Raw genomic sequence first — 23,863 nt, 5'->3', positions numbered from 1 at the left:
CAGGTACAAAAGTACCACAGTAAAACAAATCCTATATCGACGTAACCTGAAAGGCAACTCAGCAAGGAAAAAGCCACTGCTCCAAAACCGCCATAAAAAAGCCAGACTATGGTTTGCAACTGCACATGGGGACAAAGATTTGTGCTTTTTGGAGAAATGTCCTCTGGTCTGATGAAACAAAAATAGAACTGTTTGACCATAATGAGCATTGTTATGTTTGGAGGGAAAGGGGGGAGGCTTGCAAACCAAAGAACACCATCCCAACTGTGAAGCACGGGGGTGGCTGCATCATGTTGTGGGGGTGCTTTGCTGCAGGAGGGACTAGTGTACTTCACAAAATAGATGGGATCATGAGGCTGGAAAATGTTGTGGATATATTGAAGCAACATCTCAAGACATCAGTCAGGAAGTTAAAGCTTGGTCGCAAATGGGTCTTCCAAATGGACACTGACCCCAAGCATACTTCCAAAGTTGTGGCAAAATGGCTTAAGGACAACAAAGTCAAGGTATTGGAGTGGACATCACAAAGCCCTGACCTGAATTATATAGAAAATATGTAGGCAGAACTGAAAAAACATGTGCGAGCAAGGAGGCCTACCTGACACCAGCTCTGTCATGAGGAATGGGCCAAAAATCACCCAACTTCTTTGTGGGAAGCTTGTGGAAGGCTACCTGAAGCGTTTGACCCAAGTTAAACAATTTGGAGGCAATGCTACCAAAAACTAATTGAGTGTATTTAAACTTCTGACCCACTGGGAATGTGATGAAGGAAATAAAGGCTGAAATAAATAATTCTCTCTACTATTATTCTGACATTTCATTCTTAAAATAAAGTGGTGATCCTAACTGACCTAAGACAGGGAATTTGTACTCTGATTAAATGTTAAGAATTGTGAAACTGAGTTAAAATGTATTTTGTTAAGGTGTATGTAAACTTCTGAATTCAACTGTATATACTGTATATTTTTATATATCCTTTTTTCAAACAAAGCATAAGGGAAGTATATTCCAGTTTATTAGGTAATGCAACATTTATTGGATTCCAACCACAGTTAAACCTCATTGAAGAAGAAGCCCCAGGACAGAGTTTTGAAAAAGCATGGTTTGCACAGGAGCTCGGTGTAACTCAATGACTATGTCAAATTATATTTGCCCTGTACACCTGTGTGGCTAACCAAGTCGTCATTACATTTAGGCTGATGGTCTTTCACATCCACTTAATTATGCAAAGTGTCGGTCAGGTTAGCCACACTTTCATTTTGGTACTTAAAAAAAAATGTGCATAAGGCATTCATAGAATGAAGATACACCAAACACAACATGAGAATACTCAAAAGTATTTTATTATTAATTCACAATTATATCCCATCTCTGAGGATAGATTCACATCAAGCACCACTCTCAATGGTTCTAGACAGTGCTACTTCACATGCATTCAAACTGAAAAAATTAACAAAACAAACAAAATAATATTATAAAATCCTACAGAATTAAACATTATCTGACAATAGCTCAAACCGGCCTGTTCATTAAGAGTATGATATGTTTTCTCAAAATGGAAGAAAAGGATCACTAGTAAGGTTAAAACTGCTGTCTGAACACTATTTCTCTCACCATGATAGTTTGCAGCCGCTTGCAAGTCATGACCAGAACTCAAGTTGATATGCTACTATTACAATACACATCCAACCGAATGCCATCATTTAACAACGGCCTCTGAAAAGAATATCTGATATTATGGCAGAGCAAGGCTCTCCTAAGGGCTTTATTGGTTTAAAACAAGCTACAGATATCGCACAACCAGTGGTACATTAGGACAACCCTAAAATGAATAAAAAATACTACAAAATAAGACACAACATTCTGTAAACGTACAAGGTATTTAGAGAAGTCAACATACAGTATAGTTTAAATGCGCATCAGTTACCGTATGTGGACAAATTACATTTGTAACATGTCTTAGTCGTTGAAATGATGGCTCAAAACATAAAATCCTGTGTCAGACACCGTGCGAGACCTTTTGAATGGAGAAGAGCAAGCAACACAGAGGGGTATCTGCGAAGAATCAGTGTTGGGCATTGTGTAGGGTCACTATCCCAGGCCCTACCATACAATCAGGGTTGAGTTTGTGCTTCACAAGGTTTAGGTCTCAACTGTATGTGGAAACATATAACTAATATTATGGCATATGTTGTCTGTTGCCTTGGAGGGAAAAGGAGGACCCTCCGACAGTCGAAATTACAGTATTCAGTTCTAAGAATGTGAAAATGTCATTTCTGATGTCGTTGTGCTTGGCCAATTTCAGATATCAACAGAATGGTATGGTTCCTTCTTTTGATTTGAATAATTAATATATTGTGGCTGGTTCCTCCAGATAGTTCAGCAGTCCACATCAAGTCTTTGAAGAGGTCAGGTAGAGAATGTCTTTTAGCAAGAGAGGAATAGTCACAAGCAGTCATAGACTTACAGTATATATACTGTAATTACAGAAAATCTGTTTTGGAGAATAGGGAGTGGTTATAGGTCCAAAAACATGCTTCAATTCTTAAAATATGTTTTATAAGACGTTTCACTTCAAAATAGATGTATACAAATCATTCGTTCCTGAACAATTTAGATCATTATTAAAGTAATTTATTGTAAAAGTTGCTTTTGTCTCATCGGAGTGAATGAATCAAGTTAGTGTTTTTAAAATATATCATTATTACAAATAGAATGAATAGAATCATATAATAGAATATGGGCTGGAGTCACGGTGACTGAGACATACACATTATGCTCTGGGGTTTGGGATGGGACCACTGTGTGTGTGACACCTTTCCTCATATCAGGCCTTGGTCCATTCCAGTGAGTTGGACGAGGATAGGGTCCGTGTAGCAGCCACAGAGTCACACACTGCTGGAGTAGTTGTTTTTGTGTGTGTGTGCGTGTTCGCCTGTTTGAGGACCCCTCTCGGAGATGGCAGAAGTGAAAGAGAAGAAAGATCGAGGGAGGAGCAGCTCTATGCCTGGAAATCATTCCCAAAGTGTCTGATCTGGTCCTCAGTCATGGACAGGTAAGTAGCCCTCATGCTGGGGGAGTACTGTAGGGGAAAACATAATATCACAGGACACACAATTAGAGACAACACCAGGTGACTTATAGTGAATGAAACGCACAACAGTATAGAATAACATAGTACTCTTTCAGAACAGTATCTAACCAGCGAGACAGGAAGGGAGGGTAGGTAGCTAGGGGAGACAATACTGTGTCTATGCCAAACATTGATTGGACTATCAGTCAGACAACACTGTAGGTCCCTTCTTATGGATCAAGCCTTCTCAAGCGGAAGGTGAGACAAGGGGCATACCATGACTCTAGAATTCTATAGCACCAGACCAAGCAAAACGACAAGCCTGACGCTCGGCACCTTATGGCGGTAACAGCTATAGAATTACACAGAGGGAAGGTTTGCGGCATGCACACATAGGGCTGCCGATGTGTCTCTGAAAACATGTCCCAACCCAGGGAGGAGATGTGAGGATAGGGTACACCACCACACTCCCAACAGCACGGGGAAACAGACCTGACTGGGTCAAACATGGAATGATGACGATGATGATGTCATGAACAGTAAGGTTTGCAGTTCAAAGCCATGCCAGAGGTGAAATAGAAAATGCAGTTCCAAAATGAAAATGGAGGTAAATAAAAAAGAGATGATTTTAAACGAAGGCAGGGGGAAAGCAATTGGGAGTCTATCTTGTCCTTCAGACAGTAGAGAGGTCCAAAGAGGAACAGAAAACAACTTACTCTGTTTCTAAATTGCTGAGTGTATACCTCCAAAAGTTGATAAAAAAATAAGGAAGTAAGAAATGAAATACAAACAAACATATAAACAACAAACAAACAAAAAATATCAAAGAAGCTGTTAGCTGAAAAGGTAGAGTGCACGCTTTGCAGAAAGGTAGATATGGGTCCAGAAAGGCACCACATGACATAATCCTCACAGCCAAATGGTAGTAGAGTGAGAGGGCAGGGGAAAGCACAGAGGTAGATACGGTTTAACACTTTAGAGTTCGTCCCAGATGGCACCCTATTCCCTATACAATCCACTGCTTTTAAAAGAAAATAAATAAGATGTTGTGTAGGTGCCATTTGGGACTCAGCATTAGTCTCAGGTAATAAACCTTATTTTCAGTCAAATATAAAAACGTCATCCCAAGGGAAGGATGGCAGGCAGCTACAGTAGATACCCATAATATATGAAATGAATGATATATGTCTCTTTATCAAATTTAATTAGGTACAGCAGGCATTTTGAATGGTTAAGCTTGATGTATTCATCCTAAAAACGTGGCCTGTCTCCTCGACAGGAAATGAGAATGGTAATGCACAGTCTAAAGAGCTCTAAAGAGCTGCCACTACGAGGCCATATAGGGAGGTGAAAGAGAGAAGGGGAGAGAGATACTTTAAGAGAGAAGGAAAGTGACCAAATAAGGACTAACACCTGTGACATCCTCCCCTGGGCATTGGTCTAAGTAACATGTTATGTCCATGTTAAACTTCTCTTTCACTGTCCTACTACTTGGGTAATGAGTCAACAATCTACAGTTATGGTGGGTAGACACAAAGGTAAAGGCACAAAGTCAGAAATGTGCTCTCTGATATGGCATCAACATTATGACCATGATCAAAAGACTTACTGATGGATTTCAGTATTGGAAATGTATTATCATATGGATGTTATATCATGAGAAAAACACTCTTGTCACAACTCGTGAGAAACAAACTACGAGACCAACTTCAAGTCTAAGTAAGACTGACTTGAGCAATTTAAAGAAGGCATCAGGCAGAGAGAGCATCATTAGGGGAAAAGCCTCAAGCTCGAGTTAAAGAGCAGTCTGAGCCCCAGCTGTCAGGTCTTTACCAGAGTTGACATTGCAAACAGAAAGTAAACACAGGAACAAGTCCTACCAGGTCACTGAATCAATTAAATAACAGAACAGAAACCCTGGTGATGAGAGAGAGATCAGTATTACAATGCTGATTGACTTGAGAGTATGTGGGACAGTGGCATCATGACTGGGATCAATTTAAATTCAGTCAATTCAGAAAGCAAACAAATTTCAAATTGAAATTCCAATTTTCCTCATTGGAATTGACCCCGACCCTGAGTGACATCACAAGAAAGACATGGCCTCTGGGACCCAACGCACCGAGGGGGGCGGTGAGCCTCTCCCGATCAGAGGAACGTTCTCGTACCGCTGGTTCCCCCCGAACAGCGCCGACTGGTTCCTGAGAAGGGAGAGCGAAGGAGTGAGTTAAACAAACATTCCCTATCACCAAAAAAGTGTCCACAGCACAAGAACATAGCACTTTGGGCCAGTATGTCATCTTAGCAATCATGATGACTACATTTCACAGTTAGCTTAACTTTAGCTTCAGTACGTATAGCACACTAGACTGTGCATTACCATACACTCCACACCAGGCCAGGGCTGGACTCTGACTCACATGTACTCTGAAACGGGTGCATTGGACCCAGCCTGTGCGGCAGGCGGGTGGAGGCTGCTCTGGCTACCCATACTGCTGCTGTAGCTGCAGAAGCTGTGCACGTTGGTGGCATGGTTGGGGTTGTGGGTCGTCATGCGTCTGGCCTGAGGGTTAAATGGGTCCTCCTCGTCTATATCGTCATAATCACGCTCCCTGAGAGAAGAGGAAGGCTGGAGGTCAGTGGCATAGATTTTGAGGATGATTTAGTGACTTGGTAAGGTGTATGTACAGTATAAACACAATGGATGTTTACACTCTTGTTCTATAAAAGGGCGATAGAGAGAGAAAGATAGTGACTGTGATTCTTACTAGCACTGGTTTTGCTATTCTCGTGATCATGATATGTGGTTGTCTTATCTACCTTAGTTGAATGCATTGATTGCAAAATGCTCTGGATAAGAGTGCATGCTAAATAACTAAAATGTCATGTAAATGTAATGAAAGAGACTCAGTGGGAGGGCACCTCCTGACCTGCTGGCGATATGTGTCCATGCCCGGGGGATGGCACACAGCATGGCACAGAAGGCACAAATTGCCAGGATAGAGAAGAGGCATAGGTATAGCAGGCCCTCCACCCCGTCATAACACACACCGATCAGCGCATCCAGGTAGTCCTACAGTGTGGAGGGAGGAAACAAACAAATACATTTGCAGATTGCAGAAAATATCTCTCTGAGACATGTTGTGAAGTGAAGAGATGTACACAGCAGAGCCACTGTCACAAGGAACTAGATCCATGCCGTGGGATTCAGTGGTGGTGTCCTGTACCTTGTTGAGTCCTCTACAGTCCAGCAGGGCAGTCAACTGGTGGAGGCTAGCCTCTGAGGAGTTGAGCAGGTGCTGGATGCCCAATAGGTCTCTCTGTGGAGAAGACAAGTGTAGGATTCAGTACTCAAAAAGTTCTATGCTTACACAGACGGGATGCATTATGCCACAGGTAAATTCAACACTGACCTCAGCGGTGGGGAAGAGAGGCACAGCAAACTGCAGCAGGCCCTGTATTTGGATCTGCATGGTGGTCAGGGATCTTTGGAAGATGGTCAGAGACTGCAAACACACACACACACACACACACACACACACACACACACACACACACACACACGCACACACGCACGCACACAAAACAACATGCCAAATTCTGGGTAGTGTACATTTAAAGGGATAATCCACCCACAGAAAAAACAATCATGAAACTCCTGTCAGGTTGGTAAAAGCCAATGTTTTGTCAATGGGTAAAAATGATTTGCTCAGTGGCCCATCTGTGAAATCGGGAAATCGTGTAGAACGCGTCATAGCTACATGGTTCTCCTCACTAGAGATAGGGGATGACACACTATCATATTTCATAACGGTTTTATGACAATTACCTGCACTCCAAGTCGCCAAATCAGCCAATAGATGGTATGGGCATAATTGTATAGAGCACATCCATCCGTTTATATCGTCATGACAAAGTTTATATTTCGCTTGCGGATATTAACTTAATGTGTGTATTTACGTTGGCTAGCTAGCTACCTAGCCAGCCAGCCCAGAGTCTCTGGCAGAGAGCAAGCCAATTTGCAACAGATTTCCACAACTATTTTTCACATGTTGCTACCAACCTTACTATAAAAACAAAATGAAAAATGTGTTAACAAAAAATATTGTTTTCATATATTAGTGTTATTTAAACTGTTAATCATAGGAATTCATGGTTTGGGATGAATTATAACTTTAATACACTAGTGGGCTTGTCAGTTCAGCTTTTGTCCAGCATAGGGAGACAAAAGCCAATCATTAACAGCAAGTTAGTCTCATCTAACAGAATCTGCATGCTCTGCCCTGTGCACTCCACCCAAGAACAGCAAGTAGACTGTAAACCACATGAGTTTACCCCTTAGAAACTGATCTGGGAGCGTAGTATGAACCCTATGACTCCAACCCTACACAGCAAATTCTCCAGTGTTCAAAAACACACAAAAAAATGAACACAGAGCGTTAAATCAACACTGAAAGTCATGAGTCTGTGGTCTCATATAGACACCAGAACAGTGTTAAATTAACACACTGTGAGTGCCTTGTCTACCGAGTAAATTGTAGAGTTACCACCCGTGACTTTATTGGTTAGTGACAGAGACATGGTTGTTGCATTCATCCATTTCCGGTCCTATTGACTATCTCCAAGCAAGATCCTAAGCGAATATGTCATAAAAACACTAAATTCTTTAACACAATACCATATGTATTTCATCAAGCCTTATGTAGAGGCCCTAGTTTTACCTGGAAACAGGGGCCTGAAACTCATACACAATCACTTTGAACCAAAACCACAACCATCATTATCATATTTCCCAGCATGCTCTAATGCATGATGATTTTGAGAATTGCTTGTTTAAATATATAGGTTTTCACATTTCCACAAACTTCAAAGTGTTTCCTTTCAAATGGTATCAAGAATATGCATAATCTTGCTTCACATCCTGAGCGACAGGCAGTTAGATTTGGGTATGTCACTTGAGGCGAAAAAATAAAATAAAAAAAAGGGTCGGATCCTTATTATCAATGGAGAATCATTTGATTTCCAGTTTTTAAGTAAACTTTTTTCTCAAAATGATTGACAAGAAAAGTATAGTCTAACCCATTGGGTATGTAACCACACCCTCATATGCAGCATATTGAAATGTACAGATGGACGGATTAATCATAAAACTTCTGACATCCAATTTACTAACTCTGCCCATAACTTTTGGACTTTATAGCACTCCCAGAAGGCATGAATTATTTAGTCATTGTTAGTTTTACACTTAAGACATGTCTCTGCCATTGTGCTGTAGAATTTGTGAATTTTGTCTCTTGTATTAAACATGACTTTATACTGGATTAAGCGTACATTTTCGTTAACTGTAATTTCGTTAGTTATGTTCCAGCACTACATCTTGTGCCAATGTCAGTTAGTTTATATATATTTTCTGCAAGATTGTCAGCTCTCTGCAAGGTTTTGTATATCTTACCATTCATATGACTATCCTTTTCTGACTCAAATAGGACTCCCTCAACATTGCTCTGATGTCAAAAAGATTTCAGAATAAAATTTCATGATATAAAATGTTTAAGTTGCATTTATAAAATAAATTAAACATTGGTCAGCCCACAATTGCTTTTTAATTCTGTCAAGGAAATAGTTGTATTTCCTATTAACAAGTCATTTACAGTTTCTATGCCTTTAGTTTTCCATGTGGGCCAATTTATCGCTGGATTCTGAAAAGCTGTCCAAGGATTGTTTCATAGGGGTGTGTTTTTAGGGAGTGATATTGGTTGTTGTAGAATCCATTTAATTGGATTTTATATTGTTTATGTTCTTAATTATGAAGTTGTTAATGTTCTTAGCTTAATCCTTTCAAAATAGACACGTGAAAATATTCTGGGGATGAGCACATCTTCAATATGTACCCATTGTTCCTCCAGCTGTCCCGTAAATTATTTGTAGAGATGAATTTGAATTTGCCTTTTTTATTGCTGTGTCGGTCTAACTTGCTGAATGTGTGATTTTGGTCACTTGCTAAAATAATAGTTCCCTTCTGGATTTGATCTAATATTTCTTGAACTATATCTGAAAAGATCAGATTTGCCCCTGGGAGGATATACAAAGAAATAAATGTGTATTTTCACCATGTAAGGTATAATTCAAAATGAGAAAACAGCCTTTTTGGTCTGTGCGCTGGGATATAAGGGAAAAGGGTGTATTCTTGTTTACCAGTATGCCTACACCTCTGCTGTTACTACAGTGGGTGGCAGCATAAGCCTCTCTACCCATCACCTCTTTAAAGATCCCGAACAGTCATTCTGATTCCAATGCAAAATAGTCTTTTGAGAGACTAAGATTTTACCCAGAATATTTTTGGGGATGGAAATTCTCAAAATTTGAGAAAACATACCTTTTCTCTCATGGCTAACTACCAGGAACTTGGATGCAGTGTTGCAGTAAAATCATCTCAAGCTAATTTGGTGATATACAAAGAAACTCAAACAATATTGAAATTGCATCATTTTTATGCATCTCCCAATTTGGCATGTCTCTTGTGATGCAGTTCACAGCAGCACTGATGGATGTGTTGACAGCAATGTCAGAGTTTTGAACGACCCTTCTCCTCTTTTGTTCCATGCTGGCTGCTAGCTAACACCAGACACAGATGAAAAGGGAAACATATAAGTATCTTTGCCATAGATGAATAGTGTAAACCTTTCATTATAATTGCTAACATCCTACAGGGTACATACACCCTTGTGTACGTACGGGTTCGAGGCCCCTGTGTTAGAGTAAAACTAGGCCCTCAAAATAAGGCCTCATGTAATACTGTATGTAAGGTAGTTTGTTAAATAATAACAAAAAATGATGATAACATATAGGATCTCACTTGGTAATGTCCATAGGACCGAAATGGATGAATGCAACCATGTCTCTGTCACTAACAAATAGTCATGAGTGGTAACTCTACAATTTTCCCGAAAGACAAGGCACTCTGCAAATATTTTAATAAGGCTTTACACCAACCAGTGTGCTAATTTAACACTGTTCTGGTGTCTATATGTGTCCACAGACCAGTGTTCCCTGTGCGTTCATTTAAGTGTGGCGCTGCGCCATGGTAGAATCATTGCTGCCACACCAAAATAAACATTCTATTTCTACCAAACATATGTTCAATAAAGTTCTGTAAAGCATATTCACATTTCTTGGTAAATAAATAATCTGTCTGGGTTCAATACAGTTCTGAAGGCTATTTAGTTCTGTGAGCTGTGACAGGCAGCAAGCAACTCAAGAAACACGTACCAGTTACCAGTGTGCAATACAGACGCTCTGCGCAAGAAACACAATTCACTTGAATCACTTCAGAATGCACCAGCGCACAATACATAAGCTCTATGGCCCGAAACACAATTAACTTGAATCACCTCAGAGTGCACCTGTGTGAGAAACTGAAAGAAAGGTACATTAGCTAGCCAACTAGTTAACTACACATTCTCTATTTTGGGTTTAGGTCGGGGTGTGACTAGGGCGGGCATTCTAGTTTTGTTATTTCTATGTTGGCCTGGTATGGTTCCCAATCAGAGGCAGCTGTCTATCGTTGTCTCTGATTAGGGATCCTATTTAGGCAGCCTTTTCCCACCTGTTTGTTGTGGGATCTTGTTTTTGTGTAGTGCCTGTGAACACTGCATTGACGGCACGTTTCGTTTGTTCTGTATTGTTTTGCTTGGTTTCACTTATTAAACATGTGGAACTCTACGCACGCTGCGCCTTGGTCCGTTAATTCTACAGACGATCGTGACACACACATATATATATTTAATTCTTTGCATGTTTCAGTGTCCCAAAAATGTGTCACCTTTAGAGCCCTCACCAGTTTGCATCCCTGCTCTACGCTTTCTGTGCCACGTACAGGTAGGCCTAGATGTATTGTAGATTATAGTGGACTCCAAATTAAATAATGTACTATGTTGTTATTACTGCATTCAGTGTCTCAAAACTATATTTGAGTGGTCCACGATGTGGCTTGTAAAACCTGTTTTGTATTGTCAATTGATGGATCATTTTTGAGTGACAAACATTTCTAACTCTACAGATTTGTGGCAGCACTTTACCCGCTGGCGGACGTGCTGCCTCACCTGGCGTGACTTTCAAATTATATTCCAATTAGAGAATGTAAACATCCTGGCCATAAAAGAGCAGGTACATTCTTTTCTATCTTCATGTTCAAACATGGGCAAATGTCTCAGTTTAACAGAGTCAAAGGACAGCACTACTCAATGAAATATTTAAGAACTTCGGACACTTCATTATAATTACTTCAAGCAAAACAACTCTTTTGCTGTAGGTCCCTGTGACAATGGCATCACTCCTTGCCATAAAACATTCTGGTGATTCCCAGCCCCCAGGGTAATTTCTGAGCTAACTCCACCAGGACCTCGATGTCCCAATGGGTTTGGGCGCATTCAACATCAAGGAGGAGGAGAGGGAGAGGCCAGGTGGAGACCAAGACCAGGAAGCAGTTCTGAGCTGGGTTTAGAGAGGAGGTAAAAACATTTATTTTCAAATGTTGTGATGAAACCAATGTTACATTGTGTGTGTTGGATAAACTAAAACAAACAGCTCTTAATCACTTATTTTCTGCTTTGTGCTGTAATTAGGTCATGGATCCATATATTGTTGGCCTCCAGGACAGCCTAGACCAGATGTTCCAACACCGGGAGATTCTGGGTGCCTCCAAGACAGCCGAGACCAGAGGTTCCAACACCTGGAGATTCTGGGGGCCTCCAGGATAGCCTAGACCAGAGGTTCCAACACATGGAGATTCTGGGGGCCTCCAGGACAGCCTAGACCAGAGGTTCCAACACCTGGAGATTCTGGGGGCCTCCAGGACAGCCTAGACCAGAGGTTCCAACACCGGGAGATTCTGGGGGCCTCCAGGACAGCCTAGACCAGAGGTTCCAACACCTGGAGATTCCGGGGGCCTCCAGTGTGTTGGGAACTCAGTCTGCATTCTCCAGTGAGAGGATAAACACTGTTAACCTGATCCTCCTCACCAGGCAGTTTGTGCAAGCGCCAGAGGCTGCTGTGCTCCAAGAGTGGCCCTCTTACAAGCAACATGTGCTAGTTGGAGCATTCACAGTATCGAATGAGTGTGACAATCTTTTGAAGAGAACATTTTAGGCCAGTTTTGCCCAACCCTTTTTCCTGTTGAACTACCACTCTGTTGGCTCTTCTTTAATGCTGTACATCTTTTTGTTTTTCATGTATTTCAGGGGTTGAATCAGCTGACGGCAATGACAAAGCTGGCCTCGCAATTTGAGTGGGGGCAGCTCTACCCCTGCCTTAGCCAGTTGGCAGAAATTGCACTGACTATACCAGTGTCTTCCGTTAATTGTAAGAGGGACTTCTCTGCAATGAAACGAGTAAGAACATTTAAATGTGAAAGTAGATCCTCTTTGTCCCTCTCCCTTCTCTTATTGTTCTTTCTGTTATTGCAGGTCAAAACAGACTTGAGGAACAGACTGCAGGGAGAGCATCTAGCCGCCTGCATGCGGCTCTCCATCAACGAAACACAACCCAACCAAGCCGCACTGCTTCTTAACACAGCGAACATCCAACCCGGAAGCCAGCCGCACCAATGTGTCGGAGGAAACACTGCACCTGGCGACCTGGTTAGCGTGTACTGCGCCCGGCCCGCCACAGGAGTCGCAAACCCTTCCTAACCCGGACTACGCTAGGCAAATTGTGCGTCGCCCCATGGACCTCCCGGTCGCGGCCGGCTGCGACAGAGACTGGGCTCGAATCCAGAGTCTCTGGTGGCACAGCTAGCACTGCGATGCAGTGCCCTAGACCACTGCGCCATGCTAACACATTTTAGAGGAAACACTAGAGGAAACACTACCACAGTCGCAACACTTTCAGTGTTGTTTTTACACTGTGTTCATTTTGCTATGATTTTTAACACTGGAGAATTTGCGGTGTAGATTTAAACCATCAAACAGCATCTAACATCATTAATGGGTTAACCTGTCACATCACAGTAAATCAAAACAACAGTTTGAGTGTCCCCAACCATTACAAAATAGACTGGGACAATGAGTGCCCAATGGGACAGACAGTCCTTAATTGAAGTGAGACCGTCAATTACCCCAAACCAGCAGCCATGGCAGCAGCCATAATTGATCTCCTTTGATCTAAACATTTTCAGAATTTGTCTCGGTGGCATGTCTACGATCCAATAACTGTGAGTGTATGTGTGTCTCAGTGAGCGATCGCTGCTTCCACACTCAGGTGAATGTGTGCTGACTGAGCAGGCTGGGTAATGCTCTGTTGCTGCATTCTCTTGAACCTTCGGGGCATGTCTACAAGCACAGCATAATAGGATCTGAACTCTACTGGGTTATGGAGCTAGCTGAGGCTGGAGAGAGAAAGACTACTTCTCACTGCCCTGACCTAAAAACCACCTCTCCTTCTTGGAGACCTTACTGAACACCATAAGGGAGGGATGGAGGAGGAGGAGGAGGTGGAGGGGGGAGCCGCAGAGAGAGTGTGAGTACAAGACAGAAGGGGATAAAGGTAGAGAGAAAGAGACAGAAACAGGGAGACAGAAACGTCAAAGCAGGTATCATTGACCCGGTGCTGCTGGTGATGAGTATTACCTGCTGGAATGGGTTGGGGAGGGTCTGGCTGCAGTACAGGTAGTAATGCACTATATCTGTAGAGAACAGGGAGACACCAACAAGTCAGAAAGACTCAGCAATAACATTGATCTCTTTAAGTATAATGTGATTACAGCCCGGGGTGGGTATTAACACCTTGTAATTACAGATTCATTAAAGTGACATCAAAAGCAAAGCTTGTCTTTAACTCACCAGAACTGATCAGGTCCTTGGTCTGGTTCATGATGAACTTGTCTGGGATCACACAGAAGTCACTGGTGCCCTGAACACAAGAAGAAAGGACATTTTTAAAAACCACAAAACTAGTGTCAATGTAGTCTATCAAACACACACCCCCTCCTGTGTTTAATAGGAATACGTACATGTCTCTCGGAGTTCAACTAATGAGCCTCTATATACCACAGATGAAAAGCTGCCTATTTTGCCTCTTCTCCAAATCCAACTGTTTGTGAGTATATTGTTCCATAAAGCCTATAGAGAGAGAGTGTGTGTGTGTGTGTGTGTGTGTGTGTGTGTGCTTCATACCGGCCGCTCTGCTCCGTCTATAATTATTCTTGTGAAGGAATTCATTATGCATTAATGTATTATGTGCCCCGGTGTTCTTTTACTTCAGATGGCAGGAGTTTCCCTCCCTTCATTAGTGTCACAACATCACAACAACTGCAGCATCAGCAGCAACACATACACACACAGTCGTGTACAGCTAAACTTGTGGGGACACACAATTAAGTCCCATTCAGAATCCTATTTTCTCTAACCCCTAGCCTGTACTCCTACCCTAACCTAAACCTTAAACCAAAAACCTAATCCTAATCCTAACCCTAGCTCCTAACCCTTAAACTAACCCTAGCTCCTAACAGTGACCCTTAACGTCATTCTAACCCTAACTAATTCTAACCTTAATCCTAAACCACCTAGAAATAGCATTTGACCTTGTGGTGACTTGGTCAACTTTTTGTTTGTTTACTATTCTTGTGGGGACTTCTGGTCCCCACAAGAATAGTTAAACACATCCACACACACACACACTTTTTGGGGGACTATAAACACAAGCCTGGGTTGCTTAGAGGCAAACTGAGGTCCGGATGCTTATGTTTGGAACAAATCACAGGGGTGCTCTATGGTGTGCCACTTCCTGATTCTACACCATTCTGTACACATTGTTTGTTCCAAGATGATCAGATAGATTCATTCCATTCTTCCATTCCAAGGGAGGGGGTATCCATGATTACATGGTCAAGGGGGGCCCGATCCTAGATTTGTGAATGATATAGTATCTACTATATAATCCTTCTAACTGTGCCTGGGAGCGTGTGCGCATGCGTGTGTAACACAACCGGCCGTAATCAAATCAAACTTTATTTGTCACATGCGCCGAATACAACAAGTGTAGACTTTACCGTGAAATGCTTACTTACAAGCCCTTAACCTCTCTGTGCACCGAACCCATTAGCGGGATGAAATTCGACAACATATGGTGATCGCTACATAAATAGTCATATTAAACATTCATGAAAATACAAGTGTCTCACATGATTCAAAAGCCTAGAATCTTGCTAATCCAACTGCGTTGTCAGATTAAAAAAAGGATTTACTGCGGAAGAATACGACACGATTATCTGAGGATAGAGCCCCATAAAAAACGACTATTTCAACCAGCACAGGCGTAACAAAATCACAAACTGCAATAAAATAAATAGTTTACCTTTGACGATCTTCCTCTGTTTGCAATCCCAATGCTCATTGTTACACAATGAATGGTCTTTTGTTTGATAAAATCCATTTTTATAGCCTAACACGAAACATTTTGTGAACCGCTTGTGTCGTGAATTCCGTCTCATTCCATTTTCGACGACTTTTCCAGTCATGTTGGGTTTCATTGCAATCAACTGGTTTGTTTGTAACACAACTAAATGTGATGGGTCATTTCGCGGGACGTATTGACTGAAAGAAACCAATTTGAAGACAACAAGTAATGACATCATTGTGAACCAATGATATGACCGCTGTTTCGTTGATTGACTATTTTAACCCAATGACCACTGATTGTCTTGAAATCTAGCTGGGTAGATAGCCAATGAGCTAAGGTAAACGGCAATATGTAATGTTTATGTGTTGGAAGACCAACCCATGTCGTAAACTCCGGTGTAAAGAGGGTCATTCGCCATTGAAGTTTCATACCGGATGTTACAACGCATGTTACAACGCATGTTACACACAGCGTTGTTTTGGTAAAGCGTATCTTCAGCTGTTTATATATTAACCTCTTTGAACTCTAGGGGCGCAATTTCATTTTTGGATGAAAAACGTTCCCGTTTTAAACAAGATATTTTGTCACAAAAAGATGCTCGACTATGCATATAATTGCTACTGTTCGAAAGAAAACACTCTGACGTGTCCAGAAATACAAATATCTTCTCTGTGCGTGCCCTTTAACGTGAGCTTCAGGCAAAACCAAGATGACATGGCATCCAGGAAATGACAAGGATTTTTGAGGCTCTGTTTGTCATGATCTCCTTATATGGCTGTGAACGCAAGAGGAATGAGTCTGCCCTTTCTGTCGTTTCCCCAAGGTGTCTGCAGCATTGTGACGTATTTGTAGGCAGATCATTGGAAGATTGACCATAAGAGACCACATTTACCACGTGTCCGCCCGGTGTCCTGCGCCGAAATTGGTGCGCAAAAGTCACCTGCCAGTATTTTTCCAAACAATACACAGAGTAAAGCAAGCTTCCACGAACTGCATGTCAATGAAGAGATATGTGAAAAAACACCTTGAGGACTGATTCCAAACAACGTTTGCCATGTTTCGGTCGATATTATGTAGTTAATCCGGAAAAAGTTTTACGTTGTAGGTGACTGCATTTTCGGTTCGTTTCAGTAGCCAGGCGCAATGTAGAAAACGGAACGATTTCTCCTACACACAGAAGCTTTCAGGAAACACTGCGCATTTGGTGTGTAACTGAGAGTCTCATCATTGAAAACATCAGAAGCTCTTCAAAGGTAAATGATTTTATTTATTTGGTTATCTGGTTTTTGTGAAAATGTTGCGTGCTACATGTTATTCAAAATGCATTGCTAGCTTTGCATACTCTTACACAAATTAGTCCATTTCTATGGTTCAAAAGCATATTTTGAAAATCTGAGATGACAGTGTTGTTAAGAAAAGGCTAAGCTTGAGAGCAGATGCATTATTTTCATTTTATTTGCGATTTTCAGAAATCGTTAACGTTACATTATGCTAATTAGCTTCAGGCTATAACTGTATACAGGGTTTTTTCATAGCCAAACGTGAACAAAACGGAGTGATTTGTCCTACACAAATAATATTTTTTTGAAAAACTGCACATTTGCTATGTAACTGAGAGTCTCCTCATTGAAAACATCCGAAGCTCTTCAAAGTTAATGATTTTATTTATTTGGTTATCTGGCTTTTGTGAAAATGTTGCGTGCTACATGCTACACAAAATGCTATGCTAGCTTTGCATACTCTTACACAAATTAGTCAATTTCTATGGTTCAAAAGCATATTTTGAAAATCTGAGATGACAGTGTTGTTAAGAAAAGGCTAAGCTTGAGAGCAAACGCATTATTTTAATTTTATTTGCGATTTTCAGAAATCGTTAACGTTGCGTTATGCTAATGAGCCTGAGGCTTTAGTCACAATCCCGGATCTGGGATGGGGAGTTTCAAGAAGTTAATCAGTATGGCGACTAAGTCAGGGAAAGCTAAATCTAAGTCTAGATATTGTCACTATCTGACCTTTATTTCCTTTGTTTTGTCTTTATTTAGTATGGTCAGGGCTTGAGTTGGGGTGGGCAGTCTATGTTTGTTTTTCTATGATTTGGGTATTTCTATGTTTCGGCCTAGTATGGTTCTCAATCAGAGGCAGGTGTCATTAGTTGTCTCTGATTGAGAATCATACTTAGGTAGCCTGGGTTTCACTGTGTGTTTGTGGGTGATTGTTCCTGTTTCTGTGTCTACACCATGTAGGACTGTTTGGGGTTTTCACATTTCTTGTTTTTTGTATTCAGTTGTTCATGTGTACATTTACGTATTAAAAGGAACCATGGACACTTACCACGCCGCATATTGGTCCTCTGATCCTTTTCGCCTCTCCTCTTCTGAAGAAGAGGAGGAAATCCCTTACAGAATCACCCACCAACCAAGGACCAAGCGGCGTGGTAAAAGACAGCGACGACAGCAGCAGCAGCAGCAACAACAGCGGCCGGCATCACAGGACTCCTGGACATGGGAGGAGATACTGAACGCAGAGGGACCCTGGGCACAGGCTGGGGAATATCGCCGACACAAAGCAGAGCTGGAGGCAGCGAAAGCTGAGCGGCGGCGATATGAGGAGGCAGCACGGCAGGTACGAGAGGCAGCCCCAATTCTTTTGGGAGGTGGCACACGAGATGTGGAGCTAAAGCCATTTAGCAGACCTGAGCTCACTCCTCGTGCTTATTATAAGCAGCGCGTTACTGTTCAGGCACCGTGTTATGCGGTTAAGCGCACGGTGTCGCCAGTACGTGTCCATAGCCCGGTGCGCTATAGGGCAGCCCCCCGAGAGTGTCATGCGAGTGCGGGCATCGAGCCAGGGCGTATGGTGCCTGCTCAGCGGGTCTGGTCGCCGGTACGCAGTTTTGGTCCAGGGTATCCTGCGCCTGCTCTGCGTGCTGTCTCTCCGGGGCGCTGGGAGGGTGCAGTGCGTCCTCTGCCTGCGCTCCGCTCGTGCCGGGCAAATGTGGGAGTGGAGCCAAAGGGAGAGGTGCATGTAGTAAGCACTAGATCTCGCGTGCTTACCCACAGCCCGGTTCAACCTGTGCCTGCACTCTGGAGGGTCCGGGCTAAAGTAGTTGTCCAGCCTGGGGAAGTGGTGCCAAGGCTGCGCACCAGAGCTCCAGTGCTCTCCCACAGCCCGGTCCTTCAGGTGCCTCCTCCTAACACCAAGCCTCCTGAAGGTCTCCCCAGCCTGGTGGTTCCTGTGGCAGCCCCACGCACCAGGCTGTCTCTGTCTCCTCCCTGCAGGTGGTCCTGCCTGTCCCGCGCTGCCGCCGGAGCCTCCCGCCTGTCCCGCGCTGCCGCCGGAGCCTCCCGCCTGTCCGGCTCTGCCGCCGGAGTCTGAGGCGCCAGAGCCCCTCAGCCCAGAGGCGCAAAAGCCCCTCAGCCCAGAGTTGCCCCTCTGTCCCGAGCTGCCCCTCTGTCCCGGTACATTTGGGCTACTTGTGTGGGACACCTGGGTGACTTCATGATAAATGTCATGTAGCACACTCATTTTGGAAGTTATCAGTCTGAAACTTTGCACAAGTACTGTTGCCCTCTTGTGTTTTTCACTGAAATTGTCCCCATCATCCTATCTGAATGTTTGTTTTGTCTTGTTCATTTTAAAGATGATGATGATACAAAAATAAAAATGAAAAAACGTATGGTTTTGGTCAATGTAATAGTCTGGTGGCCATTTGAGTAATTGTTCAGCAGTCGTATGGCTTGGGGGTAGAAGCTGTTAAGGAGCCTTTGGTCCTTAACTCCTGGAGTCCCATAGGTCGGCGCATAATTGGTCCAGCACTGTTAGGATTTGGCCGGGGTAGGCTGTCATTGAAAATAAGAATTTGTTCTAAACTGACTTGTTTAGTTAAATTTAAAAAATGGTATTATATTAACACCTCATTGAGAGGAAGCAGCGTAGGCACTGTAGATATCATAGAAAGCTATGAGCTGCTGTATCCAGGCCTGGCTGCATGGTGTGGCCCAGTTAAATGAGCTGTGTGTGTGTGTGTGTGCGTATGTGTGCGTACGTGCATGTATGATCAAACCCAGCCTTGAAGTCTCAACCTAAACTACAGCCTAAAATAAAACATGCAATATTGACTTTGAATCTTTCAGTTGGATTGTAGCCTGCGTTCAGCAACTAGCCCTTTGCCTTATGCACAATGCATTTTCCATGATCCACAGCCCCAAGTCAAATCTGGGGGGAACAACAACAAACAAACTAAAGAGAAAGGGAACACGACGAGCCTGAGGCATGTGGTGACTCAAACACAGCAGCATCTATTCATCTTCCTGTATTCAAACCAGAAATTCACATGCATTCAGATTCTCCAGGATATAAACAGAGATACAGTCATATGAGTAATCGCTCTCATTTGAGATGTGATGGAATTTCAAGACCCGGATAGGACCATCATTCATCACATAATCCCTGACATAACATCATTGACCAGTTGGTTTTATAAATGATGACTCATGATCTGGTTTACTGGTTACTGTAACAGCTGTTTAGTAGTAGTTATGGGGTTGAGTTATATTAAGTTAATTCACAGCTGATAGGTAGTGATGATCAAAACCTTCAGGAGAGAGAGGGACTAGTTCCCAGGAGGATGAAGGATGAAACAAGGGTAGGCACCAATAACCTTCAGATTTCAAACCTCTGGTAACTAAATGTAACCTGGTTTCTCCTCCTTTTCCTGCTGCCCTATTCTCTCTAACTCTTTCTCCTCAATATCTTTTCATACCTGGTTTAATCTGATCCAAGACACAGGCATCCAATGACACTTTTTTAGACAGCAGTAGTAATTGTCTATGTAAATGCATTATGGCTTTATGTGAACACGTTGTGGTTATGTATTCAGAGCATATATGAAGGCATATCCCTCAGGACTTCTGACGGAAAGCTATTTAATGTGATTTCTCTCAGACTCGCACAGGCACACAAAGACAGACACACTTTCAAAGTGAGTGTGAACAATCATGGCCCCAAAGCAATTCGTCTTAGCTGTCAGCCATGGTAAGAATTGATTAGCACAGTAGCAGTAACAGTTGGATATGGACATAGACATGGTCTTGAGTTGTTTCAGAAATTGCACGCTATTCCCTACATAGTGCACAACTTTTGATCAGGGCCCATAGGGGCAAAAAATGGTCCTCTATACATAGATTTTTTTCGACGACTGTTAACAAGCTGGACAGAGTGAAGACTGCTGTATATGTAGGCCCATTATCATATCATAACTGCCAAAATAATGAAACCACTTGAGTAAATGAGGGAGACAAAGTATATTGAAAGCAGGTGCTTCCATACAGGTGTGGTTCCTGCTTAGAGTCATGTTTAAAAATGCTGGGCAGGCCATTATTTTGGCTACCATGGCTATGCCCCCCCCCCCCCCACAAGGCATGAATGCTCTCTGAATGGTTTGATGAGCATGGAAACGGTGTGAATCATATGCCATGCTTCTCACAACCATCCAGGAACAGTTTGGTGACGTACAATGCCTTTTCCAGCACGATGGAGCACCTTGCCATAAGGCAAAAGTGATAACTAAGTGGCTCGGGGAACAAAACAACGATATTTTGGGTCCATGGCCAGGAAACTCCCCAGACCTTAATCCCATTGAGAACTTGTCAACTTCTCTTGAATCCTCAAGAGGCGGGTGGACAAAAAAAAACACAAATTCTGACAAACTCCAAGCATTGATTATGCAAGAATGGGCTGCCATCAGTCAGAAAGTGGCCCAGAAGTTAATTGACAGCATGACAGGGCAGATTGTAGAGGTCTTAAAAAAACATTGCAAATATGCTTTGTTGTCTGAACGCTGTACTCAGATTATTGCATGGTTTACTTTCTCCGTGAAGTAAAGTGTTTTTGAAATCTGAGACAGCGGTTGCATTAAGGAGAAGTATATCTCTAATTCCATGTATAACACTTGTTTTTTTATCAACATTTATGATGAGTATTTCTGTAAATTGATGTGGCTCTCTGCAAAATCACTGCATGTTTTAGAACTACTGAACATAGTGATTAATTTTATCTCTATTTGGGCTTTTTGTAACTCCTCTCTGTGACTTGGTGGTGATCTAACATAATCGTTTGTGGTGCTTTCGCTGTAAAGCCTTTTTGAAATCAGACACTGTGGCTGGATTAACAAGAGTTTTATCTTTAAAACGGTGTAAAATACTTGAGGAATTTTAATTATGAGATTTTTGAATTTGGCGCCCTGCACTTTCACTGGCTGTTGGCGAGTTGGGACACTACCATCCCACATATCCCAGAGAGGTTAAAAGATCCTTCAAGTGCAGTCGCAAAAAAACAAAAACCACCCCAGGAAAGGAAGAACTAGAGTTACCTTTGCTGCAGAGGATAAGTTCATTAGAGTTAACTGCCACTCAGATTGTAGCCCAAATACATGCTTCAAGTAACAGACACATCTCAACATCAACTGTTCAGAGGAGACTGCGTGAATCAGACCTTCATGGTCAAATTGCTGCAAAGAAACCACTACTAAAGGACACCAATAATAAGAAGAGACTTGCTTGGGCCAAGAAACACAAGCAATAGACATTAGACAGGTGGAAATCTGTCCGTGTAAGGGCAATTTGACCAAGCAGAGTAATGGAGTGCTGCATCAGATGACCTGGCCTGCACAATCACCTGACCTCAACCCAACTGAGATGGTTTGGGATGAGTTGGACCACAGAGTGAAGGAAAAGCAGCCAACAAGTGCTCAGCATATATGGGAACTCCTTCAAGACTGTTGGAAAAGCAATTCCTCATGAAGCTGGTTGAGAGAATGCCAAGAGTGTGCAAAGCTGTCATCAAGGCAAAGGGTGGCTACTTTGAAGAATCTAAAATATATTTTGATTTGTTTAACAGTATTTTGGTTACTACATGATTCCATATGTGTTACAGTAAAAATAAAGAAAAACTCTTGAATGAGTAGTTGTATCCAAACTTTTGACTGGTACTATACTCGGCTAGACTCGGCCTTGTCTCAGGGTAGTACGTTGGTGGTTGAAGATATCCCTCTTGTGGTGTGGGGCTGTGCTTTGGCAAAGTTATATTCTTCCTGGTTGGCCCTGCCCGGGGGTATCGTCGGACAGGGCCACAGTGTCTCCCGACCCCTCCTGTCTCAGCCTCCAGTATTTATGCTGCAATAGTTTGTGTCGAGGGGCTAGGGTACAGTCTATTATATCTGGAGTATTTCTCCTGTCTTATCGGTGTCCTGTGTTAATTTAAGTATGCTCCCTCTAATTCTCTCTCCCTCCCCTCCCGGAGGACCTGAGCCCTGAGACCATGCCTCAGTACTACATGGCCTGATGACTACTTGCTGTCCCCAGTCCACCTGGTCGTGCTGCTGCTCCAGTTTCAACTGTTCTGCCTCCGGCTATGAAATCCTGACCTTTTCACCGGACGTGCTACCTTGTCCCGGACCTGCTGTCCACTCTCTCTCTCTCTCTCTCTACAGCACCTGCTGTTTTTAACTCTGAATGCTCGGCTATGAAAAGCCAACTGACATTTACTCATGAGGTGCTGACCTGCTGCACTGTCTACAACCACTGTGATTATTATTATTATTTGACCCTGCTGGTCATCTATGAACGTTTGAAACTTTTGGCTATGTACTGTTATAATCTCAACCCAGCACAGCCAGAAGAGGACTGGCCACCCCTCAGAGCCTGGTTCCTCTCGAGGTTTCTTCCTCGGTTCCTGCATTTCTAGGGAGGTTTTCCTAGTCAACTTTCTTCTACATCTGCATTGCTTGCTGTTTGGGGTTTTAGGCTGGGTTTCTGTATAGCACTTTGTGACTTCAGCTAATGTAAAAAGGGCTTCATAAATAAATTTGATGACAAAATGTGGAAATAGTGCAGGGGTCTGAATACTTTCCGAATGCACTGTATTCGGTTCCATTTGGGACACAGGCCTTGGAGTCACAGTCACTCACCACAGCTGCGGCAAGGTCAACTCCCAGAGACGCCCAGCTCAGGATCAATGTCAGCACCCCAAACACCATCATCCTGCAGGGACACACAGAGAGACAGAATTGTGGGTATATAACACTATTAATAACACACTAGAATAACTATAATACTGGTCACAAAACATTAGAAATCTGTGGTCATCAAGGATGTGAGAATCAAAGATGATGATGTCATTATCTGATTGGGCTTTCACTCTGCCTTGTCAGTCATACAACAAAAAGGTCAAAGGCCTCTCTCTGGAGACTGAGAATTCTCTGTAGTGAACAGCGTATGAACAGGAGGTAAGATGTCAGGGTGCGTCATCTCTGTTGTCCTCCAGTCGATAACAGCCTCTTTACGAGTACATGATGCAGGCAATGGAACATTCATCCTCCCTGCTCTCTTCTAAAAC

General features: G+C 42.7%; 1 protein-coding gene across 2 annotated transcripts in view; it reads right to left on the bottom strand.

The window, feature by feature from the left end:
* Window positions 1–1,321: 1,321 nt before the first annotated feature.
* LOC135523607 (protein tweety homolog 2-like) overlaps window positions 1,322–23,863 on the bottom strand; it is a 113,181-nt gene continuing 90,639 nt past the window's right edge. The window contains exons 6-15 of one of the 2 annotated variants that reach the window (XM_064950388.1): window positions 23,436–23,508; window positions 13,912–13,981; window positions 13,699–13,754; window positions 6,487–6,579; window positions 6,301–6,393; window positions 6,004–6,146; window positions 5,494–5,685; window positions 5,196–5,274; window positions 3,790–3,816; window positions 1,322–3,082 (exon numbers count right to left, since the gene is read on the bottom strand). In XM_064950388.1, coding sequence (XP_064806460.1) covers window positions 3,002–3,082; window positions 3,790–3,816; window positions 5,196–5,274; window positions 5,494–5,685; window positions 6,004–6,146; window positions 6,301–6,393; window positions 6,487–6,579; window positions 13,699–13,754; window positions 13,912–13,981; window positions 23,436–23,508 — 907 coding nt within the window. In that variant the 3' untranslated portion in view covers window positions 1,322–3,001. The remainder of the gene's footprint in view (window positions 3,083–3,789; window positions 3,817–5,195; window positions 5,275–5,493; window positions 5,686–6,003; window positions 6,147–6,300; window positions 6,394–6,486; window positions 6,580–13,698; window positions 13,755–13,911; window positions 13,982–23,435; window positions 23,509–23,863) is intronic. The other variant, XM_064950389.1, reaches the window with a different exon arrangement.

The sequence above is a fragment of the Oncorhynchus masou genome, chromosome 31, assembly GCF_036934945.1.
Source record: "Oncorhynchus masou masou isolate Uvic2021 chromosome 31, UVic_Omas_1.1, whole genome shotgun sequence".
Taxonomy (NCBI): domain Eukaryota; kingdom Metazoa; phylum Chordata; class Actinopteri; order Salmoniformes; family Salmonidae; genus Oncorhynchus; species Oncorhynchus masou.
The sequence above is the reverse complement of the archived record's forward strand: the minus strand, read 5'-3'. Positions and strand labels throughout refer to the sequence as shown.